Source organism: Podarcis raffonei, chromosome 6 (assembly GCF_027172205.1).
Source record: "Podarcis raffonei isolate rPodRaf1 chromosome 6, rPodRaf1.pri, whole genome shotgun sequence".
NCBI classification, from domain to species: domain Eukaryota; kingdom Metazoa; phylum Chordata; class Lepidosauria; order Squamata; family Lacertidae; genus Podarcis; species Podarcis raffonei.
In genome coordinates, this window is record NC_070607.1 from 34784247 (window position 1) to 34803167 (window position 18921).

The 18921-nt window shown below is 41.4% G+C and overlaps 1 protein-coding gene across 5 annotated transcripts in view; it reads left to right on the forward strand.

The window, feature by feature from the left end:
- The first annotated feature begins 314 nt into the window (after positions 1–314).
- The window catches only part of SLC44A5 (solute carrier family 44 member 5), a 152485-nt gene continuing 133878 nt past the window's right edge, over positions 315–18921 (forward strand). For 2 of the 5 annotated variants that reach the window (XM_053392036.1, XM_053392029.1), the window contains exon 1: positions 315–500. In XM_053392036.1, the coding sequence (XP_053248011.1) occupies positions 464–500 (37 nt within the window). In that variant the 5' untranslated portion in view covers positions 315–463. The remainder of the gene's footprint in view (positions 501–18921) is intronic. The other 3 variants (XM_053392032.1, XM_053392034.1, XM_053392035.1) reach the window with 3 other exon arrangements.

The following is an 18921-nucleotide window of genomic DNA, read 5'->3' on the forward strand; positions in this document are numbered from 1 at the left end:
GCGCCCTCGGGGGGCTCTCGGCGCGGTCTGGCTCGCTGCATATGGATGGCGGGGCGGGCTGAGGCGCGGGGGGCAGTCCCACGTGCCCCCTCCCTCCCCGCGTGCATGGGAAGGCCGGGAAGGCATTCAGCAACTGCAGCTGTGCTGCTGCTACCGCCGCCGCCTCACAGCTCGCCTCAGTGTTTACCTGCTGCAGCCCCTCTGCCTTAACCAGCGCAGGAGCGACGAGAGCGGGGGGGGGGGGTCGCTCTCGGGGCGCGAGAAGCTCGGCGAGGAGGGGGGAAAACAACAACCGACCCAGCGCTCGGTAGCTCCCGCCGCCGCCGCTGCTGCTTCTTCAGAGCCCGCCTGCGGCTGCCTGCCTGCTCTCATGCCATCACAGCAACAAAGAACACGCTGAGCAGCGCGCGGAGAGAGGCGCCCGGGCTCCAGGCTCCACGAAGCCGAAAGCCGGCGGGCGACCATGGCTAGGAAGGGGGACGCCGCTGCCTCTCCTTACGGTGAGTGAGGCGAGGGGTGCTCGGGCGGCGGCGGCGGCGGCGGCGGCAACGCAGCGAGGGCAGAGTGAGGGGCGGGCGCCGCGACGCAGCCCAGTCCGGGCCGGCTCCTCCTGGGTTTCATTCCGGCCTGTTTTGGCGCGCGCAGCCCCGCTGCCGCCGGAGTTTGTTTGCCTTTGGCGAGCGGAGGGAGCCGGGCAGGTCCCTCGGTCGCCTCTGCGTTTCTGAGCGCCTTCCTTTTCCCGCTACATTCCCGTCCTCTCTCTCTCTCTCCCTTCCTCACTCAGGCGAGCGCGGCTTGTTGCTGCGCCCTTGAGGAGGTCGGAAAGTTGGGGCTGACTGAGGCTCGCGGAGCGACGGCGAAAGGCGGCAAGTCCGGAGCAAAAGCCGCTGCTCTGCCGCTTCCCTCACGGTCGTGTAACAGGGAAGAGAGGAGCGGGGGGGGGGCAGCCGGCAGGTGCACCGCCGCCGCCGCCGCTTTGTCTTCCCTCCCGGGGGAGGACCGAGCACTGCTCCTTGTGGCCACGAGGTGCGAAGGGAGACATTTGGGGAGGGGTGAAACGGAGGTGGGGAAGGGATGGGGCATGAAATGGGGTGCGAGGCGCTGGGGAGCTTCGGCCGAGGCTGAGGAAATTTGGTGTGGGCAGCTGGGGCTTGTCAGTCACCTCTCTCCCCCCCGATGAAAAGGGGGTTTAAATTAGCACCGTGGCAACATTTATTTATTTATATTTGCGTGCAGCCAGAAGAGGAAGAGGGGGAAATGATGGTGGTGATGCTGGACATACAACTCTGCTTCCTCGGTTTGGGGAGGGAGGCGGGAAGTGGTTTCTCCTGTTGCGCCAGGAGTTAAGGACGAGAGATGTGGAGGCAGATATGGTGAGAATACTGTGTCAGGCTTGGGTTTAGGAGAATAGGGCTACTTGGAGGGATGCTTCCGACTTGGGAATCTGGGGTGTTGGATTTGTGGGGTGGATGTATCAGCAGGAGCAGGAGGGATTTGAATAAAAGGTTAGGCTGAGAATTGTGGTGCTGAGGCTGAGCTGTAAGGGCTTAGTGTGGAGCCGGAAAGACTAGACTCAAGAGTTGCAGTGGGGTCGGGGAGGGATGTCATGTCTAAACTGTGTACATTTAAAGCACAAAGAATGCTGGGGACTGTAGTTTGTTAAGGGTGCTAGGAACCATAGCTCCCCGAGGGGTAAACTACGGTTCCCAGGATTATTTGACGGAAATAATGAGCTTTAATTGTGCATTAAATATAGGGCGTGCACTGGTGATTATTTTCGAGGGAACCCAGTGAATCAAGGATGCACGATTTGGGGGTAGTGATGGTCCGTGTTTTAAGGACTTGGAATGCCTGTGATGGAGATGTAGAACTAGAGACTGTGGTGTAGTGATAAACAAATAACCCCATTTGTGACTGCTGTTTCTGTGTCCAAAATATTAATAAAAATAAAAATAATGGATATAGGTGAGTGCTGTTAATTTGGTGTGTGTTGTGGTGCATAAGAGGGAATAAGTAAACCCATAAGGAGCTGGAGTTAGAGAATGTAGAGTTGGAGCATTTTTCTATGCATCCCATGCCATTTGGAGGCTTTGATGTTTTAGCTAGGCCATTTGTGTCTACAGTAACAGACTAGTACTTTCAAAATCTAATAAAATTCCAATTTAAAACATATGAAAGCTACCGAAACCGTTTCTTTCCCTTCACATCCCTTTTCCAGCTGAACCAAAATCAGTTCCCTCCCAAAAAGTATCTTCTGAAATATGTTTACCCTTGGGCTTAGCACATTTAATTTAACACAGGGACAGTACATTTTGGTTTACTGTAGTGGGGAAACCGATATGTCCATGTTTTATATGAAGCTGTTAAAATATGCTAAGGAATAGCAGATATCTGAACTGAGAAACAGACTTTAAAATGTGGTGTGATCACATAGCTATAGACGTACCAGAAGTGAGAACTGAGTCACAAGAATGTGGTGGTTGTTACTTTACATCTTCTGTGTGACGGCTAAAAAGTGTTGTGTCAGTGTGACTATCTGATGGCGTACCATACAACACATAATAAGCAATGTTCATTCAAATCTTATTGCCTCCTTTTGTGTAGGAGAAGCCATGAGATCTGATGAATTATGCAAACTTACAAAACTGCTGGGATGTATGAGGTGTTAGGGGAAAGGTAGTACCTCTTCTGGGGTAGTTTGTCCACCTTTGGTCCCCACCCTGCACTCAGCTGTCACCTGTGGCTCCTGGAAGCTGTCAGAACCCAACAGCAGCCACACCCTGGGAACAGCTTTAACTGGCTGGCTAAACCAGTGAGGGTAGCTGATGGGTTTCAGATCCTCAGCAAATTAGGGACTTTCCCTTCATGCAAAGACAGTCTCCAGGGGATTGAGCGGATGAGACCAATAGTGCTTTTCCTCAGCCTCATCTTCTGAAAAATAAATCACATCCAATTTCTCTCAAATTCCACAGCAATTTGAAATTTTGCTCCACAGTGTGTTTTCAGGTGGTTTCCAAGGCTACAAAGAAAATAATAGAGGAAAAGCTGAAGGCCTTTTCCAGAGGAAACTGATGAATGCTGAATTAAAACGTGTCTTGGAACTGGGTAGTAGTAATGTCTTGACAAACATCTGAGAGCATTGGAATCCCAATAAGATTATACCAGCTATGTAGCAATTTTAACCCTTTCTCTTACTTTCAATTCAGCTGCAATGGAGTTCAGAAGGGAATGGTTTTGGGTTGTTTTTTTTTAATTTGAAATATTTCAAGTAGCTTCCCATATTATTGCTATAGCATGCAAAGTTCTGGAGTATTGCAAAGAAAAAGCAAACCATGCTAATGGTTGGCTGTTAAACAGAGTTTAAGAGTCAAGCCATTTAAACCATTTGTTGTTTTTACCAGCTAAAAAGTTCTGGCATTAAAAACATGAAAAAGTTGCTTTTTATATTTGTTACAATAACTAATGAATCTCATCACTATGACTTGATTGAAGCCCCTTTAGATAGCTGAGAATCAGAAGTGGGAAGAGTGCTTCTGTGCACAGGTCCTGCTTGCTGACTTCCCAAAGGAATCTGGTTTGCCACTGTGAGAATAGGATCCTGGGCTAGATGAGCATTTGACCTAATCAAGCAGGGGTTTTCTTAGGTTATTTTGTCCCAGACCCTTTGCACTAATGGCTATTAAAGCTGCACAGAAGAAGACTTTGATAAATGTTGTTTACACTATGATATTGTTGTGAGTTTGGGTCTGTGTGAGTAGGCCATATTCAAAGACCCTTCTAACCCTGATCCAGCAAGTGTTAAAATATCCCACTTCTAACAACTGTGTCGCTCACCACCCCAGTCTCCAAAGTGGTGCAAGATTACAGGGGTTCCAGGTGCTTACACACAGTTTGTGTTTCCTTCAGAACAAGGCACAGCAGAGTCTGTGGTGTCTTTATGATATATGGTTTATTTCTACAAATATACAATTTGAGCCTATCGGGACGTGGGTGGTACTGTGGGTTAAACCACTGGGCCTAGGACTTGCCGATCAGAAGGTCGGTGGTTCGAATCCCCGCAATGGGGTGAGCTCCCGTTGCTCAGTCCCTGCTCCTGCCAACCTAGCAGTTCAAAAGCACATCAAAGTGCAAGTAGATAAATAGGTACCACTCCGGTGGGAAGGTAAACGGCGTTTCCGTGCGCTGCTCTGGTTCGCCAGAAGCGGCTCAGTCATCCTGGCCACATGACCCGGAAGCTGTACGCTGGCTCCCTTGGCCAATAAAGCGAGATGAGCACCGCAACCCCAGAGTCGGCCACGACTGGACCTAATGGTCAGGGGTCCCTTTACCTTTACCTTTACAATTTGAGCCTATGGTGGAGGGGTTCACAGCATTAACACCCCAAAAGGGTCTTGTTTGTCCAGTAGTTGTAACCTTGGATTGAAGGCTATTCCCAGCTTGCTGCTTTGCTTTTAGACCTCAACTCTGGCTTTGTCTTTCTAACTAACTAAAAGGTGGAAGGGGGGGCACACCCATTTGCTGTCTTGCACAGAGCCCCTTTCACTTTGTTTCCCTTAATGCCCCATCAACCAAGCGACCATCTAATCCAGAAACCAGCCTGGTTTATATTTTCACACTTGCTGGATCCAGGGGTTAGAAGGGTCTCTGCGTACAGCCTACTCTCACTGCCCAAACTCATAACACTATATATCTTATTTCAGATATTGTTTCCTGGTTGTGTGGATGGAATACACAGGGAAGTACAGATTCCTACTGTTCAGTGGAAGTGTCCCCCCCTCCCCACAGCTTCCTAATTCACAAATTAGTGTTCATTCATCAGTAGAAAACCCTTCCACGGATCCTTTTCATTGCAAGGGATATCCACATTCAGCACATTTAAACTTTTAAAAGTCATGTTTGCTCTGACTTTGCTGGATTTGCTTTTGCTGCCCCACTTCTTCAAAACTGTGGGATTAAAATGAAATAGATGAGGTAAAGCTGTTTGAACTCTCTTATCTAAGTTATATCCCTTTACCAGTTACTTTCCCCTGATAAATGTCTATAATAAATGCCCCCCTTCCCTACATTCTTTAATCAATAGAACATAACTAGTTTCCCATGTTTCATACCTTCCAACTTTTTAATGTCCCTTAGATGTAAACTGTTGTACTAACTCAATGAAAAAGAAATATGCCTCTGTCAAAGCAAAGTTTATACAGCTGGCACTGTAGGGAGAAATCTATCAGTGTAATTACAGGCTGCTTTTTGTATATTATAAAATGCAGTTACTTAGAACCATGCAGGGCAATTTCTTACATTGCTTTTTTTCTTACACATGCTATTAGTGTGTACATAAAATTTTGGAAATAGTTCCCAGCACTTAAATAATCTGAATAGCTGACACGTCTTTTCAGAAGGTACAAAAAATAAATATTTCATGATACTTTCAAAGGGAAGATTTGTGAGAAGTAAAAGAATAAAAGCAGACCTCAATCTACAAGCTATTCAAAATGAATTATTCTAACCAATGTATTGGGACTAAACTGATTTAAGCTGACACACACTTGCTCTGGCCCTGGCTGGCCATGATTGGAATTACATCAGCAAAATGATCTTGCCATTTGCTGAGCATATAAATCACATTGTTGTTGATGATGACAGTAATACTACTTCTTAATCTTACATGTATGCCATGTTGACTTCTGATCAGTTTCTACAGAACTGACTGTTGATCATTTATACAAATTTAGGCCACCCTAATTTCATGAGCCAAGAAAATCTAGAGAATATTTGTGCTTATTTATAGCTGGTCAATAATTGGTACCATAACATCAGACTGATTCCCTTTAGTTCTATCTTCTATTCTCTCTTATCATCAAGCAATTGTACCATAGATGCGTGGTACATTTAACTGGTGGTACAGTTGGTGCCACAGTTGTTTGGTACAATGCATTTAAACATGACCTAAAACTCTTTATAAGCCTCTTTCACAGCAGAATACATTTGTAAGGGAAGAAGATCCATGAAATATAGAAATACACTTTTTGTTAAGATCTCTTTTCTGAAATAAAAATGGCATGTGAGTAATTTGTAAATCAATAGGTGAACTGTTGGAAATAGAAATGGATGTATTGGTGCAAAACCCAGCTGAGAATTACTGTAAGCAACTTAGCCTCTCAGCTCCAGTCCTGAATTATAAAATGGGAAAGAAAATGGGTTATTTCATTGGAGCTTGCAAAATTCTAATGATATTCTTATTATTATTAAATTAAATTTCTATACTGTCTTTCATCCGAAGATCACACAGAGGATTACAATATAAAAGCACAAAAATACATACCATAAAAACAATAACCACCTTGCACATAGTTTAAATATGTGGTCCTGAATTGTGGTCCTGAGTGGTTTAAGGCTTTACAGGTCAATAATAACTGGCAGTTAATGCAGTCATGTCAGGATTGGCATTATATGCTTAATTCATCTTGCACCAGTGAGCAACCTCCATACCCTCCAACATTTCTCTAATGAAAATAGGGACATCCTAAGGAAAAGTTGGACATTCCGGGATCAAATCAGAAACTGGGAAGACTTTCCTAAATCATGGATGTCCCTGGAAAATAGGGACACTTGGAGGGTCTGAACCTGGCCTCCAAATTCTGCACCAGCTGAAGTTTCTGAACTGTCTTCAGAGGCAGCCCTACATAATAACATGTTGCAATAATCTATCCTAGAGTTTACTAGAGCATAGTAAGTATAAGTTTGGCTATCCCTGTCCCTGCGCCACCGAGGCTACCTAAGTCTCAAACAACAGCGAAGGATCCAGAAATACCTGCAAGCTGTGTAACCCTCTCCTTCAGAGGAAGTGTAACCCCATCAAGAGCAAGCAACCCTCCCATCCATCCAGTCTAGGGAACCAGTAACAGTGACTTGGTCTTATCTGGATTGAGTTTCAGTTTGTTGGCTCTCATCCAGTCAATTACTGAGGAAATACAGCAGTCCAGCACATCCACTGCCTCACCTGCAGATGTAAAGGAGAGATAGACAAATAGAGAGAGATAGACAATGTATTCCAAAACTCCAGATGACCCCACTCAGTTGTTTCATGTAGATGTTAAACAGCATTTAAATTAAACCCACACTGAAGGCTCCACAGGGCTGAAGAGCACTCCCCAGGTGTTATCCAAGCAAAACTGAAACCACCACAGAGTGGTTCCACTGCAAAATGGTTGCTTTTAGTTTACATGTATGTAAACTATTCATTTTGCTTATTTCCCTCCTCATCAATAGTTTATGACTATTAGTCTGTAATTTTATTACTTTTTACTCTGGAAATTATAGGCAGGAATGTGAGGATCTGTAGCCTTGGTTGCCCACTGATCACAATTTGTTTATTACCAACTGGTATGTGAGAAGTCATTGGGACCTCACTTGTAATGGGGACACCTTCACAGTATTTACTTCTTTGCCACATAGTTCTATGTGTTTCTCATGTTGAGCTTCAATAAAATACTTTCACATTTGAAAAATCCTAATTGTGGCTAACATTGTGTGTTTACTTTTTGTACGTATCTGATGTACTTTGTATAGCTCAAAGCGTAACCACATTTAAAACTTGTTGAGCAATTTTATATATTACGTAGACAAATAAACATGTTCATCATGAAATATGCGTATATTCACAGCTTCTCTTGGCTTACTTTTCAATTTGTTAAGGTTTTGCATCCTATTCATGTCAGCTGGGAATTATGCCAAGCAGGATTTGGCTGCTGGATTATTCTTTTTCTCATTGTTAAACTGAAAGGCTATATTGAAAGGACCAGATACAGAAATCCCTCCTATAAGTGTTCAAAATGAGATACAACAAGATGCAATGACATTTTGGATATATTATAGTCATATTGTAAATATGTATTTTAGAGTTGTTTAACCTAAATAGTAAGGACATCAACAAAGCATTATGCAGAAAGAAACTATCTTAAGATATTCTATAAATATGTACCTTATGTAGGGAGTTTTAAGGCATGTATCATTTTTGTATTGAATGTTTAATAATCTTAACATATATAGAATATTTGCATAGAATAAACTGTATATATATTGATGCATATAAAATAGGAAATACTGTTATATTTAAATTTTTATATATAAACTTGAGCCTTTGGTACAATAACAGGTTATGATATTTAAATTTTTATATATAAACTTGAGCCTTTGGTACAATGACAGGTTATGTATAGTTTTGTTAACATTATTATCTTGTTTGTGCTTTAGGATGCTTGTTATGATTTTAATTGTGCAAATACTTAAGAACACAGGCAACATTTGTAATCATGAGAAGTCACACCGAGTGGGATTATTCTCAGCAAAGCTACATTGTTTTAAGGCTGAAAGTTCAAAAGAATTATTGACATAGAAATAATCAATGTTTAGGAAGGTTTTTCTTATTTCTCTGTGCACAAAAGGCCACGGCGACTAATAAAGTTTTTGTTCCATTTGAAAAATCATTAAATGCAAGAAACAGCAAAAAGATACAAAATGCATACATTTGGCCCTGTGTGAATTTGCTGAGCAGAATGTGGCTGAAATGGCAGAACTTAAATGCAGGACAAATAACTAAGTTATTATTCATTAATGTATGTATTGTTTTTTACATGTGCACCAGGGTGATTTACAAACATACAGTAGAAATAGAACTAAAAATGCCCACAGCTAAGAATTGTTTTAAAAACAATACAAAAAACAACAGCTAAAGAGAGATTTTAAAACAATACAGAATTGACACCTAAGACAGATACCTTTTCATACAGCTGAAAAAGCTTGCTGGAACAAATATATCTTTAAAAAATATGATAGTGTGAGGGACTGGCAGGGGTCTGAAGAATGTGTGGCAGAGACAGGGGGTCAGGCGGTGACCCAGGAGAGGGGGCCAGCAATTTATGGGGTTTGTCATCACCCACAAGGCAGGAGCCAAAGTAGGGGGAGGAAGAAGAGTTAGGGCAGTCTGAGACAGAGAAAGGCACATAGGATGTGGCAGAAGAAGAAGAGGCTGTTCTGGCAACAGATGGGTTAGTAGATTCCTCACCTTCCCCCACCCTGCTGTCTCCCAGCTCTAAGAGGGGCTTGAAGCAGGAAAGAGAAGTACAGTGGTACCTCGGGTTACATATGCTTCAGGTTACATACGGTTCAGGTTACATACGGTTCAGATTACACACTCCGCTAACCCAGAAATAGTGCTTCAGGTTAAGAACTTTGCTTCAGGTTAAGAACAGAAATTGGGCTCCGGTGGTGCGACGGCCGCAGGAGGCCCCATTAGCTAAAGTGGTGCTTCAGGTTAAGAACAGTTTCAGGTTAAGAACGGACCTCTGGAACGAATTAAGTACTTAACCTGAGGTACCACTGTGACAATTTCTGGGCAGGGGAAGTCTCAGGTTGTGGGTATGCAACCTGTCAGGGGAGGGTATATAAGCCAAATACTGATGAAACATATGACACAAGCTTCTAAATAATTGCATTTTATTTTTATTTATTTTATCAATTTCATAAAATTTATACACTGCTTGATGGTAAAAAAACCCCTCAAAGCACTTTACAGAAAGATAAAACCATAAAATAAGGAAAAATATGATACATTAAAACACACAAGAACTTAAAATCCTAAAACAAATTAAAATTCACATCAGCTTCCAGGTACCTGCATCACAGGCTGCAGTCACATGCAGAGTTTTCCAGGAATAAAGCCCATTAAACTTAGTGGGGCCTCCTCCTTAATGAGCATAAGGAAAGGATTGGGATGCATTTAATTATTTCTTGTTGCATTTATATACAACTTTTCCTCCAAGTAGCTCAAGGTGGATCTGTCCCCTCCTCATTTAATCCCCACAATAACTCTGTGAGATAGGTTAGGCTAAGCCTTCGGGTCATCCAGTCCTAGTTTGACAAGCTAACCGTTACACCACCACTGGCAGTGTTGGCAAACTATATTGAATCAGACGTGATAAATCCAGATTACCTAACCTATGGATCCAGACAACCTATGGGCAGATTTTTGCCAGTTGCCCCTTCTGCCTTTACTGCCCCCCCCATTTGGAACAGTATGGGGAATGGTGCTAGGGGATGCAGACAGAAGCGGAAATTAGTGAAAATTGCTTCTCCCCCCCTCCTTGCTTAGTGTGATCCTTCCTGGACCTTGGTCTCTTCTGCAAATGGAAAGAGACTTTTTTTTTTGCAAGTTTGGATTCAGCCCCATATTTATGTGAGGCAATACAGCTTCAACAGGCTGCATCCCCAGATTTTTTGTCTTTTAGACATCAGGTGAAAACCTTTTTATTCTCTAGTCTAGAGCAGCCTTCTTCAACTTAACATTTTGAACTGCATTTGCCATTAGGCAGCATGTCCAAAATATCTGGAGGGCACCAAGTTGTAGAAGCGTGCTGTGACCCTTCTACAGTGTTTTTATTTTTCCTAGCCCCAAACATATTTGTTTTTCTACTGCTTTTAACTATGGTCAGTTGTTTTGATTTGTTGTAATTGTATACTGTACTTTGAGAGTGTGCAGGTTAGCTGATGATGACAAATGGAAGCTCACAACCTATCTGAAGAGTAGCTGTGCTAAGCTGTACACAGCTGCTGAATGATTGCGTACCCAGTTTCTGAATAGGAGGCAATCCTTGTAGGGAGGTGAGATGCTGGTGGAATAAAGAGAAATGGAATACAGCTGCAGGTGTCAACCCATGTTAGCTATACGCCATTCAGTCTTGCATTGTTTTTTCATCATCAGCTAGGCAGTCACTTTATCTGCCTATTTGAATGTTTCCTTGTACTGATTTGAATAGCAAAAGCAATCATTGTTGCATTTCTATGAAATGCTGATTAGTTCATTGAGAGTAGGCTTTTCTAAATGTTTTAACAGTCATGTGTGGAGCCATAAAACAACAACAACAGTGTAACAAAAACAATCAAACCCTATATGAAATGGAACAATTCAGTAAATATAACAGAGCCACCATTAATCAATTGATTTATTAATATAAGACTAATTAATACTTATCTATACTTAGAGCTTTGTTCTCTGTTCCCCAAACCAAAAGAAGAGATCATGTGAGCCTGCCATTGGACAGTCATTGTGAATTTATTATAATTGGACTTGCGGTGTGTAACTAATTCACTGTAATAGGACCTCAGGTCCTCTCACAGTTTGTTTTGTACCAGTATGGAAATATCCCCATGTACATTCACTACTCTGCTTAGGGGCCTATGAAAGGAGAATAGTTTTGAGCTCCTCTGCTTCTTTATTCCCCAAAAGTGCTAATATGTGGCAGAAGACCATTCTACAAATTAGGTGCTAAAATGGGAGCCAACTGCTAGGGGCTGATGTTCATTTGCCCCCCCAATAAACTATTTGAGGGGGCTGGTCCTTTCCAAATTGATGGACATGGCTATTCAAATGGTGTGTGCGCGCCGCATCATGTGATTGATAATGCAGGGGAGGGCCTACCTGCTCCCCTCAATATTTTATTCAAGTTGGCACCCCTGGATGTTATAATAGCATTCAGTAGATGGCCCACATATTGCCAATGTGCACTGTCCATAAATGCACATCTCTATATCTAAATTTTGTGGTTTTACAAATCCCAATAAATATAACAGGCTTAATCCAGATTTTGTAATGTACATACATACACATATTACACTTGTTTGTGAAATTATTTTGTTTTAGGGAAGTTAATTCCTATTAAAGCTGTGTTTGAACATCACAGCGAGCCATGGTTAACTGGTAAGCCAATAATATCTTTAGATCATGGTTTGTTTGGAGCAAAACAAACCATGACTCCTGGTTTGGACACGAGGCTAAGTCAAGGATTGTGGATCTCCGTGCTCGCTTCGGCAGCACATATACTCAAGGATTGTGGATCTCCAATGTAAAGGAACAAGGTTGGTAGCCATGGTTTACCACTAGCCACAGTTTACCACAACATGGAAACCCACCCAGTGTGTGAAGTAAATTCTATAGGACTTTTAATAAAGAAGCACATTCTAAGTAAAATAGCCTGACTTAACAATGGGCCTCTTTGCAAAACAATAGCATTTGTTTTTTCATACTTCTTGGACTGATAAGTTCTAACTGACATGCAAATTATACAAGAAACAGGTGGTCTTTAGACTTAAGAAGCTTACACGAGTAATACAGATCTTTCTCTGTATGCAATCCCCAGAAAACCCCTTTGCTACTCAATGATAGTGACAGATAAATTGGAAGGTTGCAGTGCATAATTAACACGTAAATATTATAGCATGATTATCATTATGACAGATGTGATGGGCACTAGCAGAGATGTTTTTTTAAAAAAAGGATTAGATAATTTTGTCAAGGATAGATGTATGAATATTAAGTACCATAACAGCAGTAAATGAATTTGTTTCATGTTCAGAGGCCATAAACATCTGATTACCAGTTTCTACCTACAATGTCCTACCTGCATTGTTGGGTATCCGTCTCTGTGAAAAGTGTGGTGGACAGGGCCTGCTGAATCATACACAGCTATGTATTTCTAAATAATGTTTAGCTTGTGACCTGCATAAACTGGGGAACATCCCCCTCCCTCACCTCATGTTCCATTGTAGTAACTGTGGTGATCTTGATTATCGTACTAAAGAAGTACAACTTCCCACATATGATAGCTTAAGAATGGCAAGGTTAAGGTTTGGCAAATATGAAGTAAACACGTATGTTGTTCTGAGTATATGCACTTTTAGAAATAAAGCAGAGTGCCATTCTGTTTTCAGTGCATCAGGTGTTAACATGATCTTGTGCAGAGTTAAACATGCCTTAGCTCACAGATTTCCATTGGTCCTTTAAACAGCACCAAGCTGCAAAGAGCATGTGAGAAGGACTGTTTTGGGCTATGAAGCCTGCTTTCACTACAAGATCGCCAGAGCATTGTCTGAAAACAGAGCAAAGCACTTTTTGTTGGAAAAGGATGTGCTTTTTCAAGTCCTCTATGTTTTGTATTTTATTAATATTGAAATACTAAGAGGATGACCCAGCCTAGCATATGTGGGAAGGGTCTATTTTAAGTCCCATTGATTTCAGCAGGGAGCATTCAGACACATTCATAACTTTTCTCTTTTTAACCTTGGCTGGAGCTGCCCACACTATGGATTATGCCTTTTGTTAAATTTGTTGCACCCTGTGCTATTACAGGGATGGAAGGGTTTATACATTGTGCAGTCCAATCCCATACACATCTCCTATCGAGTTCAGTTGGACTTACTCTCAGGTAAGTAGGTATAGGATTGTAGGCCAAACCAGAAAAATACACTATCAATAGACCTTGAAATAAGGTGATTTTGTTACTTTTGACAGCACAGCATTATTTTTGGGTGGGGGAGGGAGCAAAATGAAAAGCGTAGGTGAAAAATGGGTAATAAATCTTAATGCAGGAGGCATACAAAAATGATTGCATCATCAAGTGCATCATCAGTAACAATGCTAAATGTGCTTCATACACTTTAATGCCATCAGTCTTGAGCTTGTATTTCTGCAGTCATCAGTCACAATCTTATATGCAGCTAAGAGACAAGAAGCTTATCAAGGATTTGTGTATAGTACAAGTGATGTACCACAGCTGCAGCCTTTCCTTCTCAGCAGCAAAATTACCTATTAGTTTTGGAACATGAAAGTTCATTATTCTCTGTGATGAAACAATAACAACACAATTTTGTCATTGTCAGCCCAGGACATGTTTACTTCTTATCACCATTGCTGCAGTGCAACATATTTTTCCACAGACATTTTTGCAGACTTGTGTATATATATAATATTCCTCTGTGAAGGCACTTTCTTTGGAAGCAATTGCTACAACTTTTGCCATGGCATCTGAACTGTTCTTGCTTTTTTCTAGGGACAGGCCAGCACATTTTTGTGCTCTAAAAATGGATGCTGAATTTGCCACGTTGTTAAAGAATTATGTTCTCCAAGTGGTATCCATATTCAGTCTAAGAATCTTATAGATTGCAAGTTAGACAGTGATGTGAATATAAGTTTTGAAACCTCAGCTACAGCTCTCAAGGTCCCATGCCCATGTTCCTGTTTTTCCAGAGCACCTTTCTTTTAGTTAGATTACCTCAGAGCTCAGGTTCAGGAAGATGAAAGGATCAAGCTTGTATTTAACAAACTTTAAGGAGTGGTTGCTTGTAAGGCTAATGCCAGCATAAATTAGGACTGACCGAAAATTTGTGTCATGGCATTAGGAGTGATGGTTTGAAGACTCTCTGGCTTGGACATGACTTGACCTAGGACTTGCCTGATAGTTTCCCATTTTTTTCTAGCAAAAGGCTATTTGGACAATCACTGATAAGCTTCTTACTGGTGTCATGAGTTGGGGCAAGGGGGGTGGGCTGTATTTTAAGACCCTTCTAACCCCTGGATCCAGCAAGTATGAAAATATAAACCAGGCTAGCTTTCTGATGAGGTGATCTCCTGGGTGATGGGCCATTAAGGGAAAAAAGAAGGTGGGGCCCCCTCCCCAGACTTGTGGTTAGTTCGAAGAAGAAAGCCAGAGTTTAGGGCATAGAATTTGCAGTGATGGGAGCTAAAGGCAAAGCAGCAAGCTAGAGAGAGAGTCAGACCAATATTCGACTTCTCGTTGAATCAAAGACTGTAGGTATGGGAGAAACAAGATATATGTGGAAATAAACCATACATCATAAGGACACCACAGTATACACAGAGCCTCATTCCAAAAGAAGACACAAACGTTGGGTAAACGTCTGGAACCCCTTGGTATCTTGCACCACTCAGAGATTTGGTGTAGCACGATGCAACATTAAATTAGTGGGAAATAAAAAGCGATCCCCAAAATTTTCCTTTTGTTTCCAAGGAAATGTCCAGGGCAGCAGAGTTTTTGCTATCAGGAGCGTAGTCTGCCCAAGTTTCAGTCAAAGTCGGCTAAAAATCAGAAAGCAAGAACAAAGCTCGCTTTGTTTCGCAGCTGCTCTAGCCACCAGCCCTGGAACAGAAAGAGTGACTGATTCATGCCTGCCCCTTCCCACAGATCATAGTGGGAGGGAGGCTAGCCAGTTTCTCTTCAGAGTGGAAGAATATCTTCAGAAACAGTTGGGTGTTAAGACATCATATCACAGGGATACCTCATTGAGTTCAAAGTGGCACTCAAGGAGTGCTTTTTGATTTCTTCCTTGCCAGGGGATTTGGCAGCAACAACAAAATTGCTGATAGAAGGGGCCAATCAGCAGCTGTAACAGTTGCATGGTATAGAACAGGTTCCGGATACTGAAAATAGCAATGGCATGTAGTCTGCAATTTTCCACTTTAAAAAGAAGGGCAGGGGGACAAGCCTATTTCATGATTTCAAATGGCTGAACAAATACATCAGACATATATTTTAACATATAGAAATCTTCTCCTATGTAGCCATGGGCATGGACACCTTGTAGAAGTGGGTGGGATGTTTTATTATTGCATTTCTTTTTTCTCTTGGTTTTAATGTATCTCTGCAGCTTGGTGGGGGTCTGTCTGTTTGGCTGCATGTTGCTTTGGTCTGTCCTGGGCAAGATAAAGTGGCCAACAAATTTAATAAAAAATAAAAATAAACATTCAGCCAGGAATCATATAATCACAGAATTGAATAGATGGAAGGGACCCAAGGGTCATCTAGTCCAACCCCCTGCAATGTGGGAATCTCAACTAGATCATACATGACAGGTGACTTCATGGTTTCTGTAGGTTTCAAGGACACACAGATGCACTTAAGTGAAGCTTGTTCACAGGAAATGTCTCTGTTATGGCTTCAACAGGTGACATTATCCATCATGTGAATTTTGCATTAGACTTTCCATTACCCAGAAAGTTCAACAAGGTGCTGATTATAGTGATAGCTTTGTGAGAGAACAGGGTATTCCCACATGCACTCATTATAAGGGCACCATTCTTTGAAAAGACACAGGTGTGGCAATGGTAGTGCACGTCACCTCTAAGGTAGTCTTCCCTATAAACAGCAACAAGATTCAGATGAACCCATTTCAAGATATATAGTATATGGAATATATTCTAGAATCTAGACTCTGTTTCTTCCATGCTGTTCCTGTCTCATGAAAGAACAAAACATCATCTCTTTTCAGGTAGAAATTAAGATGAAACTGTTTAGAAGATATTTTGAGGTTGTGTTTACAATCAGGGGGTATACAAATTTTGCCAAATAAATTAAGCTTTGTCCCACTAGTTTATATATATGCCAGGACAAATTTTACTTGGTCATTTCACCATGGCATGGGAATCAAACCTGGACGAGTAAAAATGCTGGCATTTTAAAAACAAAAACCAAAAACATTTGACAATGACATTTCTTTTTCAAGCAGCAGTCAGCTGCAACGGGTCCAATTGTTAATTCAGGAGAGCATGGCCATTATGGAAACGTTTTCAACTCCTTATTTATTAAATGAGTGTGTATTTTAGAAGACAGCACATGCATGTAATGTGAGCTCAGCTTGGAAGTCCTCTGCCACAAGGAATGTGAGCAGACATAAGCATGAATTCAGCACTGCTAAACAAATTCTGTAAAATAAGCAAATAAATACACACCCAGAAGTTTGAAGAAATAGATGTTTTCGCATTCTCTCTTTCTCTCTCTCTCTCCCTCTCCCTCTCCCTCTCCCTCTCTCCCTCTCTGTGTGAATTCTAACTTGTGTTCACTGAAATATTTAGTATTTCACTAAATTCAGGAGACCACTGATTAGCTACAAATGAACTAACTTGCATAATCATTAATACAACAGCTGCATAGTAACCAACATTAGCTTTGGAATACAGTAGTAGTTATGTTCTGCTTGCTAATTGTGTCACTGCAGCATTAGATGTTTTTTATCAGTGAGGCTGCTTCATAAGTATTCAGACTTTCCCCCTCTGAAATACTTGCCATGTTTTCTTTTTTAAAAAACAACAACTGGATAAAGTATTTCATGCCTATTGATCACTGTAGTTTAACAATGTCAAGCTGGTGGGGAGGTATGTATTATTGTTTCAGAGCTGTGCCTCACTTTTCATAGCAGTGCATCATAAATACGTTCAAGAAATTGAATCTTATATTCTTTCTAAGGAAGTTGGATATATTATGATTTGTGGACTGAATATTTACAGCACTTTACTTCTGTTCATAGTTTATTTTCATAAGAGTGAGTCCAACTAGCTTTATGCTTATGTAGGTTATCACAATTTATGACTCAAAACGCACCTTTCCAGGCAGGCATTGTGGTCCATCAATAAGCTTCCTGTTCTTGTTGGTTCCTAAGAAAAAAGCAGTGTGATTATCAAGCACACAGGCCATCATATGATCAGGGATGAAAATCTGTGTCCTTCCAAATTTTATCATCCCCAGCCACCATGGTCAATGGCCAGGGATATGGTAGTTCAAGTACCTCCTGGGGGGTGGGGACAGGTTCTTATTATCTTGCTGACCTCTAATCTATGTTCTGTTTTTGGATCATTACTTTCCAGCACAGTATCTAAGCCAAGATGTGTGTGGCCTCCACGTATCTGAACATAGCACCTTCATACAAGTCTGGGAGGTGGGAATGCCAGGGTGGGTACAGACATAGGAAGAAATAGTAAGGGACTTCATATATGTGCACAGAATACAGTACAAGCATATCTGCTTCCTGACTTTCTAAGTCAGGAGTTGATCATTTGAAAACATATATATATATATATATATATATATATATATATATATATATATATGTAAAGGGACCCCTGACCATTAGGTCCAGTCGTGGCCGACTCTGGGGTTGTGGCGCTCATCTCACTTTATTGGCTGAGGGAGCCGGCGTACAGCTTCCGGGTCATGTGGCCAGCATGACTAAGCCGTTTCTGGCAAACCAGAGCAGTGCACGGAAACGCTGTTATATACATATACATTATACATATACATATACATATACATATACATATACATATACACACACATATAGACACATTCATCTTCCATCTCATTCAAGATATTACATCTTTCTTTGTCTCTCAGAGGGATTTCTATTTAAAAAAGAGTTTTCCTAAAAACTGTGGGAGCTGTGAGGGACATTCCCTTGCTAATCTTGGATAGGTGTAGGTACTTTAGAGTACTATTGAAGGTAGTATATTCTATTTCTTGTTCTGGCTTCATTTCCATCTTTTATTATTTAAGAGAAAAATTCCCGCTCTTCCCAGCTGTAGTCGGAACAAGGCGGTTAAAGGATAGATTCTTCCCCTTTCCCAAGGAGTCTTAACTACACATTTATGGGTCAAGAGGGGATTTTAATTGTCCTTAGTGACTATGAAACAGGATCTTATTTTGGATTAATTAATGCCAGCTACATGGATGTTACCCTTTACACATCCATCAGACTCCCTCTCTGATGATATTTTGGAAGCAACTAACTGATTCCCCAACCTATTTAGTTTCAGTGTTTTGTGTGATGCTGAAATTAATTTGTTAGATGATTTTATCACTCTAATAATCTTTGTGTTACTTTTTTGTGGGTGGCTCCCTTCAATAGCATTGTGATGGAGTTTGCTTGTGATTAATCTTATGTATATGATGTCTGCCCAATCCTGAGCCCACCCAAATTTCTAGTAATATTTTTTAAGACATGAGCTGGCCTTTTAAGAAATTAATTATCTTAAGCCCTTATCACTATGGAAGGTAGCCAACTAAATCAGGCAGTAGAACCATTGAAGCCAGTTGTTGTGAGCAGCTGTTGTAACAGACTGTCAAGTCTGTTGATGTCATTGGGCTTGCCACAAGTATTTCTTAGTTGCCTATATCTCTGTGGATTTTTATCACCTGTTTTATGGGCATTTGCTTTGCACGAACAATCAGAACTGGTTCCCACCAGTAGCCATGGCATTTAGATCAGGCAGAACTTTTTCAGTCAATTTAATGATGTTGTTGT